The 24,391-nt window shown below is 47.9% G+C and overlaps 1 non-coding gene and 2 gene segments (V, D, J or C); all 3 read left to right on the top strand.

The window, feature by feature from the left end:
- The first annotated feature begins 2,813 nt into the window (after positions 1–2,813).
- Positions 2,814–2,887, top strand: trnan-guu. Its single transcript has one exon. It is a non-coding gene; the product is annotated as a tRNA-Asn (tRNA).
- Positions 2,888–7,492: 4,605 nt separating this feature from the next.
- On the top strand, positions 7,493–8,055 carry LOC119961492. The segment is given in 2 exon segments: positions 7,493–7,544; positions 7,673–8,055. Coding segments are annotated over 2 exon segments (429 nt in total).
- A 1,111-nt stretch (positions 8,056–9,166) lies between these two features.
- On the top strand, positions 9,167–23,895 carry LOC119961502 (the record flags this gene model as incomplete). The annotated part of the segment is given in 4 exon segments: positions 9,167–9,244; positions 21,816–22,115; positions 22,320–22,631; positions 23,580–23,895. Coding segments are annotated over 4 exon segments (947 nt in total), but the record flags the coding sequence as incomplete, so codon positions are not given.
- Positions 23,896–24,391: the final 496 nt, after the last annotated feature.

The raw sequence follows: 24,391 nt of genomic DNA, 5'->3' as shown, positions 1-24,391 counted from the left end.
CAACCGAAAAGGAAAGAGTCAAATTGGACCCCTCCGGAAGGCCGCTGCCCTAGACTCGACATGTATGCTCAAGCCGTCAGAAGTCGTGTCAATGCCAGATTCATCACTCGCAATCACAAGGCATCCTCAAACGTCACCCAAGCACAACGCAACGCCATCCGCACTCTCAAGACCAACCGCAACATCGTCATCAAACCAGCAGACAAAGGAGGGGCCACCGTCATACTGAACAGAACAGACTACTGCAAAGAAGTATACCGACAACTCGACAACCAGGAACACTACAGGCAGTTACCCGCAGATCCAACCAAGGAACACATCCGCCAACTCAGCAGACTGATCAAGACCTTAGATCCAGACCTTCAGAACACCCTACGTGCTCTCATCCCACGTAATCCCCGCATTGGAGATCTCTACTGCCTCCCGAAAATACACAAGGCCAACACACCAGGCCGTTCTATCGTTTCAGGCAATGGGACCCTGTGTGAGAACCTCTCTGGCCACATCGAGGGCATCTTGAAACCCATCGTACAAGGTACACCCAGCTTCTGTCGCGACACGACGGACTTCCTACAGAAACTCAGCACCCATGGACCAGTTGAACCAGGAACATTCCTCGTCACAATGGATGTCTCGGCACTCTACACCAGCATCCCCCATGACGACGGCATTGCTGCAACAGCCTCAGTCCTCAACACCGACAACTGCCAATCTCCAGACGCAATTCTGCAACTCATCCGTTTCATTCTAGACCACAACGTCTTCACCTTCAACAACAAATTCTTCATCCAGACGCACGGAACAGCCATGGGGACCAAATTTGCACCTCAATATGCCAACATCTTCATGCACAAGTTTGAACAGGACTTCCTCACCACACAGGACTTTCAACCGATGCTATACACCAGATACATCGATGACATTTTTTTCCTTTGGACCCACGGCGAGACATCACTGAAACGACTACACGATGACATCAATAAGTTCCATCCCACCATCAAACTCACCATGGACTATTCTCCAAATTCAGTTCCATTCTTGGACACACTCGTCTCCATCAAGGACGGTCACCTCAGCACCTCGCTTTACCGCAAGCCCACAGATAATCTCACGATGCTCCACTTCTCCAGCTTTCACCCGAAACACATTAAAGAAGCCATCCCCTATGGACAAGCCCTCCGTATACACAGGATCTGCTCAGACAAGGAGGAGCGCAACAGACACCTACAGATGCTAAAAGATGCCCTCGTACGAACGGGATATGGCGCTCGACTCATTGATCGACAGTTCCACCGCGCCACAGCAAAAAACCGCACCGACCTCCTCAGAAGACAAACACGGGACACCACTGACAGAGTACCCTTCGTCGTCCAGTACTTTCCTGGGGCGGAGAAACTACGACATCTTCTTCGCAGCCTCCAACACATCATCAGCGAGGATGGACATCTTGCCAAGGTCATCCCCACACCCCCACTACTGGCCTTCAAACAACCGCGCAACCTCAAACAAACCATTGTTTGCAGCAAATTACCCAGCCTTCAGAACAGCAACCACAACACCACAAAACCCTGCCAGGGTAATCTCTGCAAGACATGCCAGATCATCGACATGGACACCACCATTACACGTGGAAACACCACCCACCAGGTACGCGGCGCATACTCGTGCGACTCGACCAATGTAGTCTACCTCATACGCTGCAGGAAAGGATGTCCCGAAGCGTGGTACATTGGCGAGACCATGCAGACACTGCGACAACGAATAAACGGGCATCGTGCGACTATCAACAGGCAGGACTGTTCCCTTCCAGTTGGGGAACACTTCAGCAGTCAAGGACATTCAGCCTCTGATCTCCGGGTCAGCATTCTACAAGGAGGCCTTCAGGAGACGCGACAACGCAAAATTGCTGAGCAAAAACTTATAGCTAAGTTCCGCACGCATGAATGCGGACTCAACCGGGATCTGGGATTCATGTCGCATTACATTCGGCCCCCACCAACAAGCCTGGACTTGCAGAGGCCTACCGACTGAACTGGCTTGGGACAATTCACACCTCTTTAACCTGGAGTTACCTCTCTCTCTGCATCTTTGATGATTTGATTGCCTGCAGGTGCTCGCATTCCGGGGCATCTCTGACTGTGTCTATATAAACATTTCTGGAACAAGCCTTTCCATTCACCTGAAGAAGGAGCCGTGCTCCGAAAGCTCGTGTTTGAAACAAACCTGTTGGACTTTAACCTGGTGTTGTAAGACTTCTTACTGTGCTCACCCCAGTCCAACGCCGGCATCTCCACATCTTGTATAGGTCAATAGAGGAGCCGTTTCGCATTCGTGAGATTAATCAGCATGTCGCGATGCACAGTAAATTTAAGCTTGGAATATCCACTTCCGAGCAGCAGTAATGAAAGTTCTCAGATGTGGGGATAATAAAATCTTCCAGGACCGTTAACTTAGGTCGACCTTATGCCAATGAGTCTGAGCCCCCAGTAGTCTTCAGCGGAACATCGAATTTCTGATCGAAAATACATCAAATCTATGTTGACACTTCCTGCTTTCTGTTATGGAGGTTCCCGGATAAGGGACGTGTTTCAAAGAAAGTGTGGTGCTGTCCAAGTGAGTTCTGTAAAATTCACGGGCCTGTGATGATTCCACGTCTCACAAATGTCCATGCCCGGGGGACCATGTGTACGCTCCTTCCAGATATTTTCCGCACTGCCTCAGGGGACCAATATTGCCAGCATTCTCATTCGGTCCCTGGCAATCAGAGGATTGGCCGTCACTGTTGAAATGCACAGAGTTGTGATCCCGTTGTCGTCTCCGTGGCGCAATCGGTTAGCGCGTTCGGTTGTTAACCGAAAGGTTGGTGGTTCGATCCCACCCAGAGACGAATTGTTGTTCCACTCCTGGATGACATGTTTTTAGGGGCTGTTTAGGACAGGGCTAAATCGCTGGCTTTGAAAGCAGACCAAGCCGGCCATCAGCACGGTTCGATTCCCGTAACAGCCTCCCCGAACAGGCGCCGGAATGTGACGACTAGGGGCTTTTCACAGTAACTTCATTTGAAGCCGACTCGTGACAATAAGCGATTTTCTTGTTCTGATAACACGTACCGTGCACCGCCTGTGGCATGGAGTTGCCTCTCTCGCTGTAATATCCTTCATGGCGCTGAGCTGGGGAATAGCTCAACGATGCTGTGTCTCCCTCGATAACTCAGGAGATTGTGACGCCTCCTCACGGACCTGCTAACAGACGAATGTTGAGCAGGAGTTGGTTATGTATCCCCTTGAGCCTTCTCCAACATTCAATAAGTTCGTGACAGATGCGAACATGACGTCAGATTCACATTTCACCTACCCCGGATAATCTTTGATTACCTTTTCAGTTGAGAATCCAACCACAAAAGTTGCTGGCGAAGATCCTGGCCACTAGGATAGAGGACTGTGTGCCAGGGGTGATACACGAGGATCAGACAGGATTTGTCAAGGGACGGCAGCTCAACACGAATGTGCGGAGACTGCTAAATGTTATTATGATGCCGGCAGTGGAGGGGGAGGCTGAGATAGTGGTGGCACTGGATGCAGAGAAAGCGTTTGATAGAGTTGAGTGGGGGTACCTGTGGGAGGTGCTGGAGCGGTTCGGATTCGGGGAGGGATTCATCAAATGGGTGAGGCTGCTCTACGCGTCTCCGATGGCAAGTGTAGTTACCAATGGAAGGAGATCGGAGTACTTTAGGCTCTACCGTGGGACCAGGCAGGGGTGCCCCCTGTCCCCCTTGCTCTTTGCACTGGCGAGTGAACCTTTGGCTATGGCATTGAGGGAGTCAGGGAGATGAAGGGGTCTGGTGCGGGCTGGGGAGGAACATTGTGTATCGCTGTATGCCGTCGACCTGCTGTTGTATGTGGCGGATCCAGAGGGGGGAATGCCGGGGGTGATGGAGCTGTTAGCGGAATTTGGGGGCTTCTCGGGCTATAAGTTAAATTTAGGCAAGAGTGAGGTATTTGTAGTACACCCGGGTGATCAGGAGGAGGGAATTGGGAGACTCCCATTTAAGAGGGCAGTGAAGAGTTTCAGATATCTGGGGGTGCAGGTGGCCAGGAGTTGGGGGACTCTCCATAAGCTTAATTTTACCAGGCTGGTGGAGCAGATGGAGGAGGAATTTAAAAGGTGGGACATGGTGCCGCTATCGTTGGCGGGTAGAGTGCAGTCCGTCAAAATGACGGTTCTCCCGAGGTTCTTGTTCCTTTTTCAGTGTTTGCCCATCTTTATCCCTAGGGCCTTTTTTAGAAGGGTGACTAGCAGCATCATGAGCTTTGTTTGGGCGCATGGGACCCCGAGGGTGAAGAGGGTCTTCTTGGAGCAGGGTAGAGATGGGGGGGGGGGGGGGGCTGGCGTTACCCAATCTCTCGGGGGATTATTGGGCGGCCAATGTGTCGATGGTGCGCAAGTGGGTAATGGAGGGGGAGGGGGCAGCATGGAAATGGATGGAGAGGGCGTCCAGTGGAGATACAAGCCTGGGGGCCCTGGTAACGGCGCCGTGGCCGCTCCCTCCTACGAGGTGTACCACGAGTCCGGTGGTGGCTGCTACCCTCAAGATTTGGGGGCAGTGGAGGCGACATAGGGGAGAAGTGGGGGGCTCGATGGAGGCTCCGTTAAGGGGGAACCATAGGTTTGAGCCGGGGAACATTGATGGGGGATTTCAGGGTTGGCACAGAGCGGGCATCAGACAGCTGAAGGACCTGTTTATTGATGGGGGGTTTGCGAGTCTGGGGGAGTTGGAGGAGAAATTTGGGCTCCCCCGGGGAACATGTTCAGGTATCTGCAGGTAAAGGCATTTGCTAGGCGGCAGGTGGAGGGATTCCCTTCACTTCCCGGGAGGGGGGTGAGCGACAGGGTGCTTTCGGGGGTCTGGGTCGGAGAGGGGAAGATATCTGTTATCTACAACGTTATGCAGGAGGCGGAGGAGGCGTCAGTAGAGGAGCTGAAATCTAAGTGGGAGGAGGAACTGGGGGAACAGATCGAAGACGGGACATGGGCTGATGCTCTGGAGAGAGTTAATTCTTCCTCCTCGTGTGCGCGGCTTAGCCTCATCCAATTCAAGGTGCTGCATAGGGCCCACATGACTGGGACGAGGATGAGTAGGTTCTTTGGGGGTGAAGACAGGTGTGTCAGGTGCTCGGGGAGTCCAGCGAACCATGCCCATATGTTCTGGGCATGCCCAGCCCTGGGGGAGTTCTGGAAGGGGGTGGCGAGGACGGTGTCGAGGGTGGTGGGATCCAGGGTCAAGCCAGGATGGGGACTCACGATTTTTGGGGTTGGGGTGGAGCCGGGAGTGCAGGAGGCAAAAGAGGCCGGTGTGCTGGCCTTTGCGTCCCTAGTAGCCCGGCGATGGATCTTGCCACAATGGAAGGATGCGAGGTCCCCAAGCGTGGAGACCTGGATCAATGACATGGTGGGTTTCATTAAGTTAGAGAAGGTCAAATTCGCCCTGAGAGGGTCGGTACAAGGGTTCTTTAGGCGGTGGCAACCTTTTCTCGACTTTCTGGCTCAGCGATAGGGTACAGGGACAGTAGCAGCAGCAACCCGGGGGGGTGGGGGAGGGGGTGGGGGGGGGGGGGGAGGGGGGAAGGGGGAGGGAAAGGGGGGGCGGACAATGACTATGTTTCTTTATTTAATTTAAATATATTTTTAAGTTCTTTTGTTGTTCATTGGGGTTGGGGGGGGTGGGGGGATGTGATACATGCGTCGATACGGTCTGGGGGTGTCACAGTTATTATGGGTTATTTTGTTGCATTTCATTGTTTGTCGTTATGTTTTATATTTTCTGTAAAAAATTCCAATAAAAATTATATATAAAAAAAATAAATAAATAGTCCTCATTGACAATGTTAAGAGTTTGAAGTTGGCTTGCAGCCAAGAGGTCAGTACTGAGGAAACAGATCTTTGAAAATAAATCCAGATGTTTCCTGTAAACAACATTGAACATTCGAGCCTCCCTGACTGCAGGCGGCTGGATTGCTGCCAAATACTGTGTGGGGCAGATTAGCCTGATTATGAATGGATTAAATGGGATTTATCCATTCAAACAATAAATGTTTCAGTCGCACATGAACTAAACGTTTTGAATGATGTTCCATGCAAAGAAATATATTCAGTGAATGTTCTGTTCACAAGGAGATTAAACACAATCGGAAAATAGTAAACGGACTAACTGCTATTTAATTTATATTAGTTCTGAGTAAAGGTCACTCTAGTTATTGAAGTCCGTTTGTTAAGAACCTAATGAAGTGAGAGTGAGTGGTGTTGATGGACCCAGTCCACAAGTTCAATAAGATGACTTCAATTACAAAAAATAAAATAAAATGAATTAAAAATAAATAAACTGCATTGAATTCGCGGGGATTCCTAGATTATTCTCCGAATTCTTAATCTCCTTTAAATGGAGTCTTCTCTTATACACGATAAACACCGTGTTATGTACAGTTTAATTTGTCTGGATTTCAATTGTTTAACAGTCCCTCTTATTGCTGCCAATGAGTGGAGAATTGACCAGTCCATGACCTGCTTTAGTGGAGAATAAAACATTTATTCCTGTGATATTGCTTAATATGTAGCAAAGTCCTGATATCCTGTGTTCCCAACACCAGTGAATGTTAGACAGCCGGTGGTCAGTAAAATTAGCGGCAATGATTTGGATGCTGAAGGATAACTTTGCTGATCGTCCTGTCCGTTCTGATTCACTAACTTCTCTGTCAAAAGCTGATGTTAATTTTATGTTTCGCTGTCAACTCACTGCTGAATTATCAGGCAAGCGGCTTCTTTTACCACTAATGTTCACAGGACTGTCTGAGGCTCAGGGGCAAATCGAGAAATGTAAAGAGAGACATTGTATAATGTGAGGAGTTTCTTCTTGTCGACAGATCCACATTGTACAGTGATAGCCACCCCCACCCCCCCTGCAAATTTAACACGCCGTTCATTCCCTCATTTAGTTACATTTCGTCTGATAAATTATACTTAATTGTTGCAATGGAGTAGATTCCCGGAGTGTTGCAAATCTTACTGACAGACGATTTGTTCCCTGATAATGTAATTTAATCTGTTTATGTTCATCCCTTTATATTGAAGTATAGGAATAAAGAGACTTAATATATAATGGAATTAGATTTTACTTCGAGATGTTCAAATATAATTTTCCATTCGGATGAGGATAGACATTACAATGAATCCATTCAGCCAAACAAATATACCGATACCGATCTAATGTATTTTTTAAAGAATATCCTACAGTAAACTCTGGGTCCATTCTGTTGGGGGTGTGGAAGGTGGGACGTGGATCCAGGCGCCGCCTCCACCAGGGAATCAACAGGCGGCGTCTGGAAAACCGCCCCCTTCTGCCGGGTATTTAAATGCCGCTCACTGGGACCCGAATCCAACAGTCCGGGAGCTGGTTTGTTCACTGAGTTCCTGACACAACCATTTCCCCCAAATGACCAGAAGGATGAGGTGGGCCATTTCTCTCAGTTTGTTGCTGACTTTCTTATCCCGTGAGTAGTTTTTATTGTCCAAGTCTCTCACTGTTACTGTCTCAGTGTTAGTCTCTCTCTGGAATGTTCCAGAGTCACCAATCATTTCACCAGCATTAATCCTCGGGCTTTTTGATATATTTTTACAGGTGTCCAGTCGGATATTGTGTTGACTCAGCCGGAGGCAGAGACCGGGCGTCCCGGAGGCTCCCTGACACTGACCTGTAAAACCAGCGGCTTCAATCTTGGCAGAGCTTACATGTACTGGGTCCGCCAGGCTCCCGGACAGGGGCTGGAGTGGCTGGTTTACTACCGTACTTCATCCAGCAACTACTACGCCCCAGCAATTAAAGATCGATTTACTGCGTCCAAAGACACTTCAAACAGCATCTTCTCTTTGGCCATGAGGAGCCTGAAGACCGAAGACACCGCCATCTATTACTGTGCAAGCGGCCCACAGCGAGAGGAACCAGGGCTGGACCCGCACAAGAACAGCTCGAGAGGGAATTCAACAACGTCCACCTTAAATTGAAGGTCAGCACTTGATTCAAATGTAATATTAATGTCAGTGATCAGAGTCAAAACACAAGATGCTTCTTACATAACTCACACAGAGAAAATAAACAGTGAACCCTAACAAACCAATCGATCTAATAGGATGAGCTTTTGTCTGTTTATATTTACTGTTCACAGTTTCAGCAATTAGAGACTTGGCTATAATCCTGGTTTTATTATTTCTGATTCTTGGCGAAAGCGTATGTACATTGGGTTTTATAAACTGCTGTCAAATTGTAAATTAGATCAGAAGTAAACGTGTATTTGAAGTGAATATTGAGCGGCAGGACTGAACAGAGAGTGAGTGCAGTTTTTGTGCGGGTGTCTGTGACTGTGACTACAGTGGGTCACAGTGCTGTGCACAGCGACATCCTCATACAAAAACCTCAGAGAAAGAGTTTGTTCAAATTGTGATCAGCGTCACAGAAGGATTGTCAAGGCAAATGAGGCTTAAATAAAACATAATATTAGTTTGGAAAAATGTATTAAAATCTTCCACTTTATCTCTGTTGACCGACTCGCTAAATGTGCACAGAAGGTTTAAAAGTGTTCGGATCCTCTTTATAAATGTAATGACCCGGACAAGCTGAAATAACTCACCCATTCGCTCTTGGAAGAGACATGGTTAGTTTTTTGAGTGAACAGTGAAATTAAATCTCTGTATTTACAGTTAACAGTCTGCCGCAGTATTTGACACGCTGTGTCTCACTGTGATAACTGGGGCACAGCAGTTACTGTCAATACAAAAAGCCCCTCAGCACTAATTAACTGAGGCTGGCTCAGTGCTCGCTTTTACAATCCAACTTTATTCACAGTGATGTATTATTTATCTCCAGCACTGACAAAATGACAATAATTAATATGGGAAATCTGTGACAATTATTCACTCATTAGTTAGTGATTTCAATAACATGTTCATGTTTTACTCTGAAACATAAAACATTAGCGTCATTTCTGAACAATAAGCGATTTCCACAGATACAATTCTAATTTAATGAAAATTCATTACAAGTTTACTTTGCCGCTGGTTTGTGAATATTTAAAATAATGGTGGATTTCTATCTATTTTGTGCAGGTGCGGTTATTGAATGGAGCAGACCAGGGAATGTGACACTGTGACTACTTCGACTACTGGGGACAAGGGACCATGGTGACGGTGACTGCAGGTAAGAACTGTTCCATTATTTATGAACTGTTTTACTTGACTCTTTGTTTTACTTATTTTTTTCTATTTTAACTATGCATTCGTTCACTGAATTGCGGGTTTGCTGTATTGAGATTTTGTTGCAATGTTTCATGTGATTCTGCTGAAAAAGGAATTTCTCTGCCTCTTGACAAAAGATGCTGCTGAGGGATTCAGTCCCTGGTTGTTATGATTTGATGTTTATTTGCTGAGGATACTGTGTGGCTGGGTACTTTAAATACCTAACGCCTGTTAAACAGTTTGGTATTTCTGCAATGTTTAATCTCGGTGACATCTGGTGGCTGCAGGTTTTACCACCTCCTGCACAAGGGTTAGAAATCTAACCCAATATTCACAAAATATGCTGAAGTGTCTGTGTCAATTTATTGAACACTTCCCGCTTATTGACAATGCTGATGGTATTCTTCCATATTTCTGTTTGTTTTAATTGTTCATTCACTTGCTGAAAGGCAGATTTGGTGGGTTCTAGATGGAGATTTTCTTGAAATGCTGTTTGATTCTGTTGAAAGTGTTTGTAGATTTGAGCTGGTTCTCCATGAGACGAATTTCAGCCCCTCGGTGATGAAATTTGGTGTTTTTCTGCTCAGGAGATTCTGTCTGGGTGATTTTGAATGAGTAAAATTTGTGAAACGGTTCTGGCATTTCTATGTTCTTTGAAGTCGGTGATATTGAGCGGTTCCACGTTTTTTTAACTGAATGAATACAAGACACGTGTTTGAAACTGCTGCACGGTTGTAGACAGAAAAGAGTTAAGATTTTAGAGTGTTTTTTTTAAGTGATGATTGCAGATAACTAAGCCACAGTTTAAAATGCTCTTTCCGAACATAATTTGTTACAGCAATCATAGCCTGGCTTTACTTCAATGTTCTATCTTGTGAGATAGATGGATGCAGCTTTATCTCTCCTTCCAACTGTTTAAATGCGTTTGAAATATGGTTCAATAGGAATAAAATGTGGTAAAGTTACAAAAATATTTTGGACATACCCCACATACTCACAGTGATATTACTGTTGTTTTGTATTTCTATTTAGTTTGATAATTCATACTTTAGGTGGCGAACTGGTTTGCTGGATTCAATATTCAGATGTTTGTGAAATGTTACGTTTGATTATGTTGAATGTAGAATTGAGCTGCTTCTCAATGAAACGGGTTGAGTCCTTACGATGAGTTTTGGTGTTTTCCTGCTGAGGAGATAATGTGTCTGGGTGACTTTGAATAAGTACAATTTGTGAAGCGGTTTTCTGTTTCTTCGTTGTTTCTGCATTGTTCAAACTGGGTGACATTGAGCAGTTACACGTTTTCTGGTTAAATGTAGAAAGGTTTGGGCGTTTGAATCTCCTTGAAGCACAATGGTAGGGAGTAAACGCGGCAGGTTTCGAAAATAAAGAAAGGAATTAAAGATTTGAGAGTCATTTTTAAATTTTACCTAATGGTGACTGATTAAACTAAACCATGGTGTCATTAAGAATGCAATTCGTTACTGCAATCTGAAACTATTTAATTAAAACGTTTTCAAATTAGTGAGTAAAATTAATATAACTTAAACAATTATAATGACATGTTATAACCATATTATCCAAATATGTTTTCATATTAATATCATTAATGATCACTCGCCTTCCACAATTCTGCTGTGCTCTGCACACCATTAGCATGGCCGGAAAATTTTCTGGGCTGGGAATATTTTGTGATTATTTATGAAACTGTTTTAATAATAACATACTGATTCTACAGCACTGTTCAATTGCACAAGTTATATTTGAATTATTTTTTATTTCTCTGATTACGTTTGCAGTTACTTAAATAGGAGTTTTATATTGCAGTTTGGCAATTTATGTATCCGATTATTGTATTACTTATGTACAGAAGCTCGAATATTATCTCTTCAGCGTCATTTGTCATTGTCTCTAATCTAATCATAAAGAGTTTCTCAGAGGCGGAAGTCGCTGACAGTGCAGGAATTGTTCTTATGATTTTATCTAAATTGTAGGAATGTTCATACTGCTCATTGCTGGAGACACATTAAAAGCTTGAAATGCAAAGAGATTAATTTAATTACAAAAGGAAAATATTAGCTTTGCAAAAAATAATAACGTCCTATCTCGCATAGCTGTGCTGTACACAATATAGCATTATAGAAATAAAACAAATTACACAAGAGAAGAATAGATTATATCTGAGCCTCAAGCTTATTTCTTATTAAATCATAAATTGAACAAGAACATTTCTCCATCATTTTCTCATTATGTTTCAGTGCTGTAGAGGATCGAACTCAGTAGTTTTCATTACGTTTTGCACTCATTAATTAAGCAATATTTTCAATAATAAAGTTAATCGAATTGCCTGAATGATTAAATCTCGGAAACACTTTTATTGATCACAAACTACCAGGGCCTTTATTGTTAGAGATATAGTTTCGAGTTACAACAGTTTCGCAATTTGGGAGTACTGCTTTAACAAACAGATGATATATTACACATGTCTGAATTATTCCATCCGATAATTTGAAGTTTAATATTTAATTAAATAAAAATTATTTAGCAAATTTCAGGCAGGAGCAGGTTTTGAATTACAGAGAACCATTTTTTATTATTTATATTAAACAGTACAAATCAGCTGACAGGTCAACTAATTGACAATTGGCAATAACTTGCAACGTGACATTAGTACTAACTAATTCAACATAAATTAATGCCTACAATTGAGTAGTACACTGGCGTGCCATAACAAAGCTATTGGAGAATGTTTAATTGTACTGAAAATAATTTAGAAAATAATACATTTATTTACTCAGGTTGATGAGGTGGCCCGCCTCGATTGTTTTATTGATTATATTTAATTAGAAAATTGCATCAAATCAGGTCATCAGTTTCCAATATGAATGTTTCCTGGTTTGTTTATTTCTTAGCAAACACTGGATCTCTGTCACGGACATTAAACTGCCCTCAATCTGTTATATTTAATGTGAACATTCTCAGTGATAATACATTGTGCCCAGTTCAGACAGACAGGAGAAATAGCTGAAAGGCGAAGGGAGTTTGAAATTAATATCAGTTTCATTTCAAAGAGGGTATTGAATTCTTATTCTGGTAAGTTGACCATTTATCAATTAGAATCGAGCAGTTTGAATGATTCGTTCCCCTGTGTTTCAGAGTGACATTGGACATGCTAAGTACTCTCTCATCCACACACTGTTTCTCCCTCACATACTCCCTCTCTCCGACAAACCCGGACTATTCCTCAAACACACAGACACTCTCTCACAGACACTCTCACATACACTCTTCAAAAACACACAGTCTCTCTCTCACACACACACTCGGTCACCCACACGTACTGCCTCACTCTCTCATTCTCTTACATACGCACTGTCTCCAACTTTCTCTCTCTACAACTCTCCCTCACACACCAACAGACTGTCACTCGCTCTGTCACATGCACAGGCACATTATTCCTCTCTCTCTTTCACAGGCAATCTCCCTCTCTCACACTCTCTCTCACACACTTTCTCTTACAAGTTTTACCAATCTCACTCACATAAAAAATCATTCGCAGACACACACACACACACATGCACTCTTGCACACATTATCTCTTGCACACACGCTCGTTCACACACATGCTCTGTCCCACACATCTCTCTCACACAAAACGCTATCTCACATACAGGCTCTCTCACATATTCGCTCTCTCACACATACACTCTCTCACTCATACGCTCTCTCACACAAACACACACTCTGACGTGCATGGTCTCTCGCACGGACGCTCTCACGCTCTCACACACACGCTCTCTTACACACACGGCCTCTCGCACACACATGCTCTCTTGTACTCCTGCTCTCTCACACATATATCCTCTCTTGCATACATGCTCTCTTATGCACATGCGCTCTGACACTCTCTCGCACACACTCTCTCACTCACTTACTCACTCACACTCATGTTTGCTGACTCACATACTCTCTCACGCACATGCTTTCTCACACACATGCTCTGTTGCATACATGCTCTCACACATATACTCTCCCACACATGCGTTCTCACACACACGCTCTCTCACACACATATCTCTCACACTCACGCTCTCTTGCACACACGCTCCCTCACACACATGCCCTCACACTCACATGCTCTCTCATTCCCGCTTGCACACACGCTCTCTCACTCACATGCTCTCTCGTACTCGTGCTCTCTCGCACACATGCTCTCACACACACATGCTCTCACACATGTTCTCTTGCACACATGCTGTCTCGTGCACACTTTCTCTCACACACATGCTCTCTCACACATGCTCTCTCACACATATGCCCTGTTGCACACATGCTCTCTCACACATATGCTTTGTTACACACTCTCTCACACACACACGCTCTCACACACATGTCTGGCACACATGCTATCTCACATACATGCTGTCTCACACACAGTTTTGCGCACAATCTCTCTCCCGTGGACACTATTTTGCTCCCTCACACGCACATATGCTCTCGCTCGCACAAATACGCACAAAGGCCCTCTCACACACAGATATTCTCTGACACACAGAGATACTCTCTCTCTCACACACTCTGACACGTATACTCTCTCTCCCACTCTCTTGATCCATCTCTCGCATGCATGCAGACACACACATAGACACAAACACACTCTCCCTCTCACACACACATACACTCAGACACGCACACACTTTCAGATACACAGACGAGAGCGACTGAATCTCACATCAATAATAAAAATAATAATCTTTATTATTGTCACAAGTGGGCTCACATTAACACTGCAATGAAGGTACTGTGAAAATCCCATTTTCGCCACACTCTGGCATCTGTTCGGGTACACAGAGGAAGAATTCAGAATATTCAAACCACCTTACAGGACGTCTTTCGGGACTTGTGGGAGGAAACCGGAGCACCCGGAGGAAACCCACGTAGACACGCGGAGAACCTGCAGACTCCACACAGGCAATGACCCAAGTGGGAATCGAGCCCGGATCCCTGGTGCTGTGAAGCGACAGTGCTAACCACTGTGCTACAGTGCCGCCAAATCACGGCATCATTTAAACGTGTGGCCTCGGGGAGCCCAACCAAAGAATGAATGGATGGGAATCAGGAGAACAATCTCCGCTGGTTGGAGTCATAACCAGCACCAAGGTAGATGGATTCCATTGCTGGAGGTTAATCATCTCAATTCCAGGACATCACTGCGAGACTTCTTCAGGGCAGTGTCCTCGGACAAACCATCTTCAGCTTATTCATCAATGACCTTTTCATCATAATGTCTGAACTGGGATTGTTCTCAGATGATTGCACCAAGCGCAGCACAATTTGCAACTGTGCAGTCACTGAATAAATCTATGTGTAAATAAAGCAACATGGAGACTACCTCAGGTTCTGGCTGACAAGTGGTAAGTAACAGTCAAGTCACCCAATCGAAGGCAATGCCCATCTCCAGTAAGAACGGATCTAACCACCGCCCATTGACATTCAATAGCATTACCATCATTGAATTCCTGGAGGTTACCATGGACCAGAAAGTGATCTGGACGAGTCATATAAATTTTGAGGCCAGAAGAACAGATCAACGGTGAGGAGTCCTGCGGTGAAAAACTCATCTCCTGACTCCCCAAAGCCTGTCCACCATCTAAAGATCCGCTGCAGAAGCTCATCATGTCTCCTAAGGCAGCACCTTCCAAACCCATGGCAGCGGCCATCTGGACAAGGACAGCAGACACATGGGAACACCGCCAACTGGAAGCTCAACTCCAAGTCACTCAGCATCATGACTATAAAATACATCCCCGTTCCTTCACTGCCGCTGGTTCAAAACCATGGAACTGACTCGGGGAAACCCCACATGGACTGCACTGGTTAAAGAAGGAAGCTCACCACCTTCTCAAAGGCAATGAGGGATAGAAAATAAATGCTGGCCCAGCCAGAGACGCCGACATCACAAGAATGAATAAACTCAACACACTGTCCGTGAGACAATACAAGACTTTAACAGGCAGAAAAATCCCATTTGCAAAATGAAAATCCGTTAAGTTGCAGGAATGATCATTGTCCCAGTTCTAAATTGTTTTGTGGAAAATGAAATTGCATCGGCATTAATGCAGCTGCCCAGTGATCTACACTGCTGTCTGACTTTACACAGCCGGTGTTACTGACAGTATTAAAGCAGCTGCCCAGTGATCTACACTGCTGTCTGACTTTACACAGCCGGTGTTACTGACAGTATTAAAGCAGCTGCCCAGTGATCTACACTGCTGTCTGACTTTACACAGCCGGTGTTACTGACAGTATTAAAGCAGCTGCCCAGTGATCTACACTGCTGTCTGACTGTACACAGCCGGTGTTACTGAAAGTATTAAAGCAGCTGCCCAGTGATCTACACTGCTGTCTGACTTTACACAGCCGGGGTTACTGAAAGTTGATCAATGTGGAGAATCAGGACAGGATCGATGGAGAGGAAGAGGAGGAGGTGGGGGTGGTGGAGCCGAATGGAAGAGCCCCCAGCTCGGCTGTGGACAACAGGCAACAGGAAGCTGAGCCTGAGCGGAAACTCATCCAGAGAAACATCGTCCTAATGGGCTGGGAGCACCTGGGAATTATCACTCACGGTCACTCACTCACTCACTCACTCGCCCTCACTCACCTATCTTCACTGATTCACTTACCCTCACCTGTCTTCACTCATTCACTTACACTCACTCGCCATCACTCATTGACCCTCACGCACCCATCCTCAATGATAAACCTTTCCTTAACCACCCTCACACCCACCCTCTCACCCACGGTCACTCACTCATCCTCACTCACCCACCCTGCCTGACACATTCTCAATCACCCACGCTCACTCACGCACCCTCCCTGACACACTCACACTCACCCACCCTCCCTGACACACACACATTCACCCACACTCCCTGACACACTCTCACTCACCCACCCTCCCTGACACACTCTCACTCACCCACACTCGGTGACACACTCTCACTCACCCACCCTCCCTGACACACACACACTCACCCACCCTCCCTGACACACTCTCACTGACCCATCCTCCCTGACACACTCTCACTCACCCACCCTCCCTGACACACTCACACTCACCCACCCTCCCTGACACACACACATTCACCCACACTCCCTGACACACTCTCACTCACCCACACTCGGTGACACACTCTCACTCACCCACCCTCCCTGACACACACACACTCACCCACCCTCCCTGACACACTCTCACTGACCCATCCTCCCTGACACACTCTCACTCACCCACCCTCCCTGACACACTCTCACTCACCCACCCTCCCTGACACACACACACTCACCCACCCTCCCTGACACACTCTCACACACCCACCCTCCCTGACACACTCTCACTCACCCACCCTCCCTGACACACACACACTCACCCGCCCTCCCTGACACACTCTCACTCACCCACCCTCCCTGACACACTCTCACTCACCCACCCTCCCTGACACACTCTCACTCACCCACCCTCCCTGACACACTCTCACTCACCCACACTCCCTGACACACTCTCACTCACCCACCCTCCCTGACACACTCTCACTCACCCACCCTCCCTGACCCACTCTCACTCACTCACCCTCCCTGACACACACACACTCACCCACCCTCCTGACACGCTCTCACACACCCACCCTCCCTGACACACTCTCACTCACCCACCCTCCCTGACACACTCTCACTCACCCACCCTCCCTGACACACTCTCACTCACCCACCTTCCCTGACACACTCTCACACACCCACCCTCCCTGACACACTCTCACACACCCACCCTCTCTGACACACTCTCACACACCTACCCTCCCTGACACACTCTCACACACCCACCCTCCCTGACACACTCTCACACACCCACCCTCCCTGACACACTCTCATACACCCACCCTCTCTGACACACTCTCACACACCTACCCTCCCTGACACACTCTCACACACCCACCCTCCCTGACACACTCTCACACACCCACCCTCTCTGACACACTCTCACTCACTCACCCTCACTGTCACACCTTCACACAGACTCACCCATCCTCATTCAGCAACACCCACCCTCACTGACTCACCCTTTCACGCCCAACCTAACTTGTTCACCTTCACTCACGCATTCTCAGTCACTCATCCTCAAACACCTACCCATCCTCACTCATCCTCACCCACCCTCATTCTGTCTCTCACCCTCACTCAGTCACCCACCCACACTCACTCCCCCACCCTCACACACCCTAATTCAGTAAACCACGCAAACTCACTCCCCAAACCTCACACACCCTCACTCGCCCGCCCTCACACACCCTCATTCAGTAAACCACCCAAACTCACTCCCAAACCCTCACATACCCTCACTCACCCGCCCTCACACACCTTCATTCAGTAACACACCCTCACTCACTCATTTTCAAACACCTACTTATCCTCACTAACCCTCATTCAGGGTCTCACGCTCACTCACTACCTCACCCACACTCACCTTCACTCACTCACCTGCCCTCACTCACCCACCCTCCCTGACACACTATCACTCACCCACCCTCCTTGACACACTCTTACTCACCCACCCTCCTTGACATACTCTCACTCACCAACCCTCCCTGACACACTCACCCACCCTCCCTGACACACTCTCACTCACCCACTCTCCCTGACACACTCTCACTCACCCACCCTCCTTGACACACACACACTCACCCAGCCTGACACACTCTCACTCACACACCCTCACACACACTCCCTCACTATCCTACCCTCACTCACACGCCCTCACACACACTCACTCACCCATCCGCATTCAACATCACTCACTCACCCTCATTGACTCGTTCTTACATGCCCAACCTAACTCGTAACCCTCAATCACACACCCTCACCCACTCCCACTCGCTCGCCTACCCCTATTCACTCACCCACCCTCACTCATTCCCACATACCCTCATTCAGTAACCCACCCTCACTTACACATTCTCGCTCCTCCTCACTCAAATACCATCTCCCACCCTAATTGGGCAACATTGACTCACTCACCCTCTAACCCACCATCGCTCTCTAATCCTCCCTCACTCACCCAGCCTCACCTATTCACTCTAACTTACACGGAGGAAAGTGCAGAGAGCCGGGGGACGGGGCAGAGAGTCGGGGGGAAGTGCAGAGAGCCGGAGGAAAGTGTAGAGAGCCGGGGGAAAGCGCAGAGAGCCGGAGGATAGTGTAGACAGGGGGAGGAAAGTGTAGAGAGCCGGGGGAAGGGCAGAGAGCCGGGGAAAGCGCAGAGAGCCAGGGGAAGGCACAGTGAGCCGGGGGAAGGGGCAGAGATCCGGGGGAAGGGGCAGAGAGCTGGAGGAAAGTGCTGAGAGCCGGGGGATGGTGCAGAGAGCCGGGGGAAGGCGCAGAGAGCCGGGGGAAGGGGCAGAGAGCCGGGGGAAGGGGCAGAGAGCCAGGGGAAGTGCAGAGAGCCTGGGGAATGAGCAGGGAGCCGGGGTAAGTGCAGGGAGCCGGGAACGGTGCAGAGCCGGGAGAAGTGTAGAGAGCCGGGGGAAGGGACAGAGAGCCGAGGGAAAGCGCAGAGAGCCGGAGGATAGTGTAGACAGGGGGAGGAAAGTGTAGAGAGCCGAGGGAAGGGCAGAGAGCCGGGGGAAAGCGCAGAGAGCCAGGAGAAGGCACAGAGAGCCGGGGGAATGGGGCAGAGATCCGGGGGAAGGGGCAGAGAGCTGGAGGAAAGTGCTGAGAGCCGGGGGATGGTGCAGAGAGCCGGGGGAAGGGGCAGAGAGCCGGGGGAAGGGGCAGAGAGCCAGGGGAAGTGCGGAGAGCCGGGGGAAGGAGCAGAGAGCCAGGGGAAGTGCAGAGAGCCTGGGAATGAGCAGGGAGCCGGAGGAATGTGCAGAGAGCCGGGGGATGGTGCAGAGAGCCGGGGGAAAGCGCAGAGAGCCGGAGGATAGTGTAGACAGGGGGAGGAAAGTGTAGAGAGCCGAGGGAAGGGCAGAGAGCCGGGGGAAAGCGCAGAGAGCCAGGAGAAGGCACAGAGAGCCGGGGGAAGGGGCAGAGATCCGGGGGAAGAGGCAGAGAGCTGGAGGAAAGTGCTGAGAGCCGGGGGATGGTGCAGAGAGCCGGGGGAAGGCGCAGAGAGCCGGGGGAAGTAGCAGAGAGCCGGGGGAAGGGGCAGAGAGTCGGGGGAATGAGCAGGGAGCCGGGGTAAGTGCAGGGAGCCGGGAACGGTGCAGAGCCGGGAGAAGTGTAGAGAGCCGGGGGAAGGGACAGAGAGCCGGAGGAATGTGCAGAGAGCCGGGGAATGGTGCAGAGAGCCGGGGAAAAGCGCAGAGAGCCGGGGGAAAGCGCAGAGAGCCAGGGGAATGGGCAGAGATCCGGCGGAAGGGGCAGAGAGCTGGAGGAAAGTGCTGAGAGCCGGGGGATGGCAGGGAGCCGGGGGATGGCAGGGAGCCGGGGGAAGTGCAGGAAGCCGGGAACAGTGCAGAGCCGGGAGAAGTGTAGAGAGCCGGGGGAAGGGACAGAGAGCCGGAGGAATGTGCTGAGAGCCGGGGGATGGTGCAGAGAGCCGGGGGAAGGAGCAGAGAGCCGCGGGAAGGGGCAGAGATCCGGGGGAAGGGGCAGAGAGCCAGGGGGAGTGCAGAGAGCCTGGTGAATGAGCAGGGAGCCGGGGTAAGTGCAGGGAGCCGGGAACGGTGCAGAGCCGGGAGAAGTGTAGAGAACCGAGGGAAGGCGCAGAGAACCGGTAGAAAGTCCATGGAGTGGGCGATAAGCGATAAGAATCGGGGTAAAGCGCACAGTGCTAGCGAAGGGCTCAAAGGGCCCGCGGAATGTGTCAGGAACCGGGAAAAGCCCAAAGAACTGGGAAAAGTGCAGCGCACATGGGAAAAACACAATGAGCCGGAAAAAAATGCAAAGTCGAGGGAAAGTGCTGAGAGCCGTGGAAAAGAGCCGAGAACTGCTAGAAAGTGATGGGAGCAGGCGAATGGTGCAGAGATCCAGCGGGAACTGCAGAGAAATGGGGGAACGCTCAGAGAGCACGGGGCGCGGCGGGGGGGCGGGGGGGGGGGGATTGCAGACAGCCCGGTCTCAGTGACAGGCGGAGTGTGGAGTTAGCAGCACAATCAGCACAGCCAGAATCTTATTGAATGGGGTAGTAGGCTCGACGGGCAGAATGGCCGACTCCCGCTGTTCATGTTCATGATCCTAAAATTACAGAATGTTGCGCTTACTCAAATTTAGAGTTTTGTTGTGATTATATTAATGTGCGTTCCGATGGTATTTTTCAAGCAAAGTCACTATTCTCTGGTTTGGGGAGTGGGGGTAGTGAGGTGGAGAGAGGCGGGGGCATCAGTCAGTTTGAACAAAGGGAATTTCCCAAAACTGCAAAGATACAAATGAAGAGACAACTTCTTTATCACAAAGTGCTGTTGATTGTGACGTACACAGGTCAGTTAGCTGGATTGTGACGTACTCAGCTCAGTTAGCTGGATTGTGACGTACACAGGTCAGTTAGCTGGATTGTGACGTCCTCAGCTCAGTTAGCTGGATTGTGACGTACACAGCTCAGTTAGCTGGATTGTGACGTACACAGCCCAGTTAGCTGGATTGTGACGTACACAGCTCAGTTAGCTGGATTGTGACGTACACAGCTCAGTTAGCTGGATTGCGACGTACACAGCTCAGTTAGCTGGATTGTGACGTACACAGCTCAGTTAGCTGGATTGTGACGTACACAGCCCAGTTAGCTGGATTGCGACGTACGCAGCTCAGTTAGCTGGATTGTGACGTACACAGCTCAGTTAGGTGGATTGTGACGTACACAGCTCAGTTAGCTGGATTGTGACGTACACAGCTCAGTTAGCTGAATTATGACGTGCACAGCTCAGTTAGCTGGATTGTGACGTACACAGCTCAGTTAGCTGGATTGTGACGTACACAGCTCAGTCAGCTGGTTTGTGACGTACACAGCTCAGTGAGCTGGATTGTGACGTGCACAGCTCAGTTAGCGGACGGCTGGTTCGTGATGAAGATCAATCCCAGCAGCGCGGATTCAATTGCTGCACCGGCTGAGGTTGTTCATAAAGACCCCCATTCTCAACCTTGCCCCTGGCCTGAGGTGTGGTGACCCTCAGGTTAAATCACCATCAGCCAGCTCTCAGAAGGAGAGAGCAGTCTCCGGGACTATGGCCTCATTCACATTTTATATTACATGGTGGCTGAAATAATGGGGAAAACGCTCTGCTCCTCTCTTTCAATCCAGTGAAAGTTACACCATTCAGATTACATCAAAATGTGTTTCTTTCGATAGAGGTGGAGAAAGAAATGTGGGTTTCTAAAGAGGGGGCAAAAAGTAGGTGAATCCCAACGATAGACCTGAGTGAAGATTCAATGTGGATGTATGATTAAATCGGTAAATGTTAGGATAGTACTAGTCAAATTATGAAATGCTTGGTTACTTATAAATCACGAATACCAGAGTCTAACATGTTGGATCGGCCATTCTCTCCCAGCGACACCGTCTCCGCCCACTCTCTACAGCCTGGTCTCCTCCTGCCAGCAACACAACACCGACGGCTCCCTAACCGTTGGCTGTTTGGCGATGGACTACTCCCCAGAAATCACCAGTCTTACCTGGAAGAAAGATGGGCAGATGATCACCAACGGAGTTAAGAAATACCCGTCAGTGAGAAACAAGAAGGGAACCTACACCCTGAGCAGCCAGTTAACCATCACCGAGTCAGAGGGGGGATGCAGCAAAATCAGCTGTGAGGTTCGACACAGCGGCTCAGACAAGAGTATTGAAATGCCATGTAAGTATTGTGGAACCTGTGACAAACAGAACCGCTTTGATTATTTTATTTACAACTTTGGTTATTTATGATACATTTATGGTACTCTGCATAGTTCTGATTCTTGGCGAAAAATATTGACTGCAGATAAACAGTTAAAACATAATAAATCATTTTATTTGTTACAAGATCTTCTGCAAGAAATGTTAACTTGTGTTTTTGAAGGTGGTGGAAATTACATCCATCCAAATGTTCTCCTCACCGTGAGTTCCAATGAAGAAATCTCAAGACAGAAATTTGCAACCATCGTCTGTTCAATCAACGATTTCCGTCCAAACTCAATTAACGTGAAGTGGCTGAAGAATGGACAAGCCATGGGTTCAGGAATTGTCACCTCTCCCGCCTGTGAAGTGAACGGGAACTTCTCGGCGAACAGTCGGCTGACAGTCTCCGCTGGGGAATGGTTCAGCAAAGCGGTCTATACCTGCCAGGTCACTCATCAAGAGGTCATCCAAAGTCACAACGTCACCGCATCTGGTAAGAGACACAAACAGAGGAAACAATAAATTATCCTGCATTCTGCTGTTAATCCAAATCAGGAATTTACTGAAGTTAGTACAAAACACAGAACAACTTCTAATTTACTGCCATGTAGTTTGTCTTTCATTCTGATGTAAGAGCTGCATTAGGGTTGCTCACCATTCAGGATGTTATCAGAACAGCAAAGAATGTTTCCCTCTACTTTTAAATCATTTAGTGAGTGAGGTGGACTTGATATCAGTTTTATTCTGAAACAGCTGATTATATTTCAGATGCAGTGGGTGTCTTGAATCCTTTATTGTAACAGCTCCGGGGGAAAGTGTTGAAACGTTCATCCAACCTATTTATAAATTAGCGTTCAAGACTGTGTTCCAGAGATCGGGAATTATGAATCGTATTGGGAATGCTGCAATACTGATTCATTAAAATGATACCGGGGCTAAACGACTTTCACAATAATGGTTAGCACTGAGGCCTCACAATGCCTGGGACCCCGGTTCAATACTGACGCCGGGTGACTGTGTGGAGTTTACACCTTCTCCCCGTCTCTGCACGGGTTTCCTCTGCTTCGGTTTCCTCCCACAGCAAATACGTACAGGTTAGGTGAATTGGTCATGCTGAATTGTCGCTGAATGTCCAATGATTAGGTGGGGTTGTGAGGCTACATGGATAGGGTGGGGGAGTTGTCCTAGGTAGAGTGCTCTTTCGAGGGTCAGTGCAGGCTCCATGGGCCGAATGGTCCTCTTCTGCACTGTAGTGATCTATGATTCTATAATAGCTTTGGCAGAACACGCTGGGTTTCTTTTGTATATCGAAGATTAAAGGCGGTCTTCAGAGGTTGATATTTCGAAGTTGCTTTATTCCCATTTAGAGAGTGAAGGCTGAATCCTGCTGTCCTGATTATGAAGCTGAAACTTGGGTTAATTTTCATGTTTTCAATCACAGATTCTTCCGTTTGCACTGATGCCTCAGTAACAATACTGCCACCACCAATAGAACAGGTCTTACTGGAGGCGACTGTAACCTTAACCTGCGTCATTTCGAATGCTCCTTATGGAGTCAACGTGTCCTGGAGTGAAGCGAAGAAGCCGCTGAAATCAGAGATTGCCGACCAGCCTGGGGCAGATACTGAGAGCGTGGTCAGCAAATTAAACATCTCGACACAAGCCTGGCTGAGTGGGGCTGTGTTTGACTGTGTGGCGAGCCATCAGGACCTGCCAACTCCTTTAAGAATTTCAATCCACAAAAAAATAGGTGAGCGGTGAGACTGAAGCAATAAGTGAGCAATTGTGTCTATTTCCAGTGTCAGAGCCCCGGTCAGTATTTAGCATTCAGTGTATTTATGGTCCGTTCTGATTGGTAATTCCACTAACTAAATACTCTCGGCATTTAGAGTTTCAGGGGGCAAATGATATGTAGATGAATGAACAATAAATGAAAAGCAGTGATATTGGGTTTAGATGGAGCGAGACCATAGACCCCAAGACTTACGAGCAGATGTAGGCCATTGGGCCCATCAACACCGGTCCAGCCTTCAGTGAGGTCATGACTGATCTGATGTGATAATCATCAACTCCTCTTTCCCGCCTTATCCTCATATCTCTTGATGCCTTTACTGATTTAAAATATGTCTCTCTCAACCTTGAACATACTGAACAACCCAGACTCTACAGCCCCCTGCGTTAAATAATTCCACAGCTTCGCTACCCTCTGAGAGAGGAAATTCCTTCTCATTTCTGTCTTAAATGGGCAAACCC

This window comes from Scyliorhinus canicula, unplaced genomic scaffold, assembly GCF_902713615.1.
Source record: "Scyliorhinus canicula unplaced genomic scaffold, sScyCan1.1, whole genome shotgun sequence".
Taxonomy (NCBI): domain Eukaryota; kingdom Metazoa; phylum Chordata; class Chondrichthyes; order Carcharhiniformes; family Scyliorhinidae; genus Scyliorhinus; species Scyliorhinus canicula.
The sequence above is the reverse complement of the archived record's forward strand: the minus strand, read 5'-3'. Positions and strand labels throughout refer to the sequence as shown.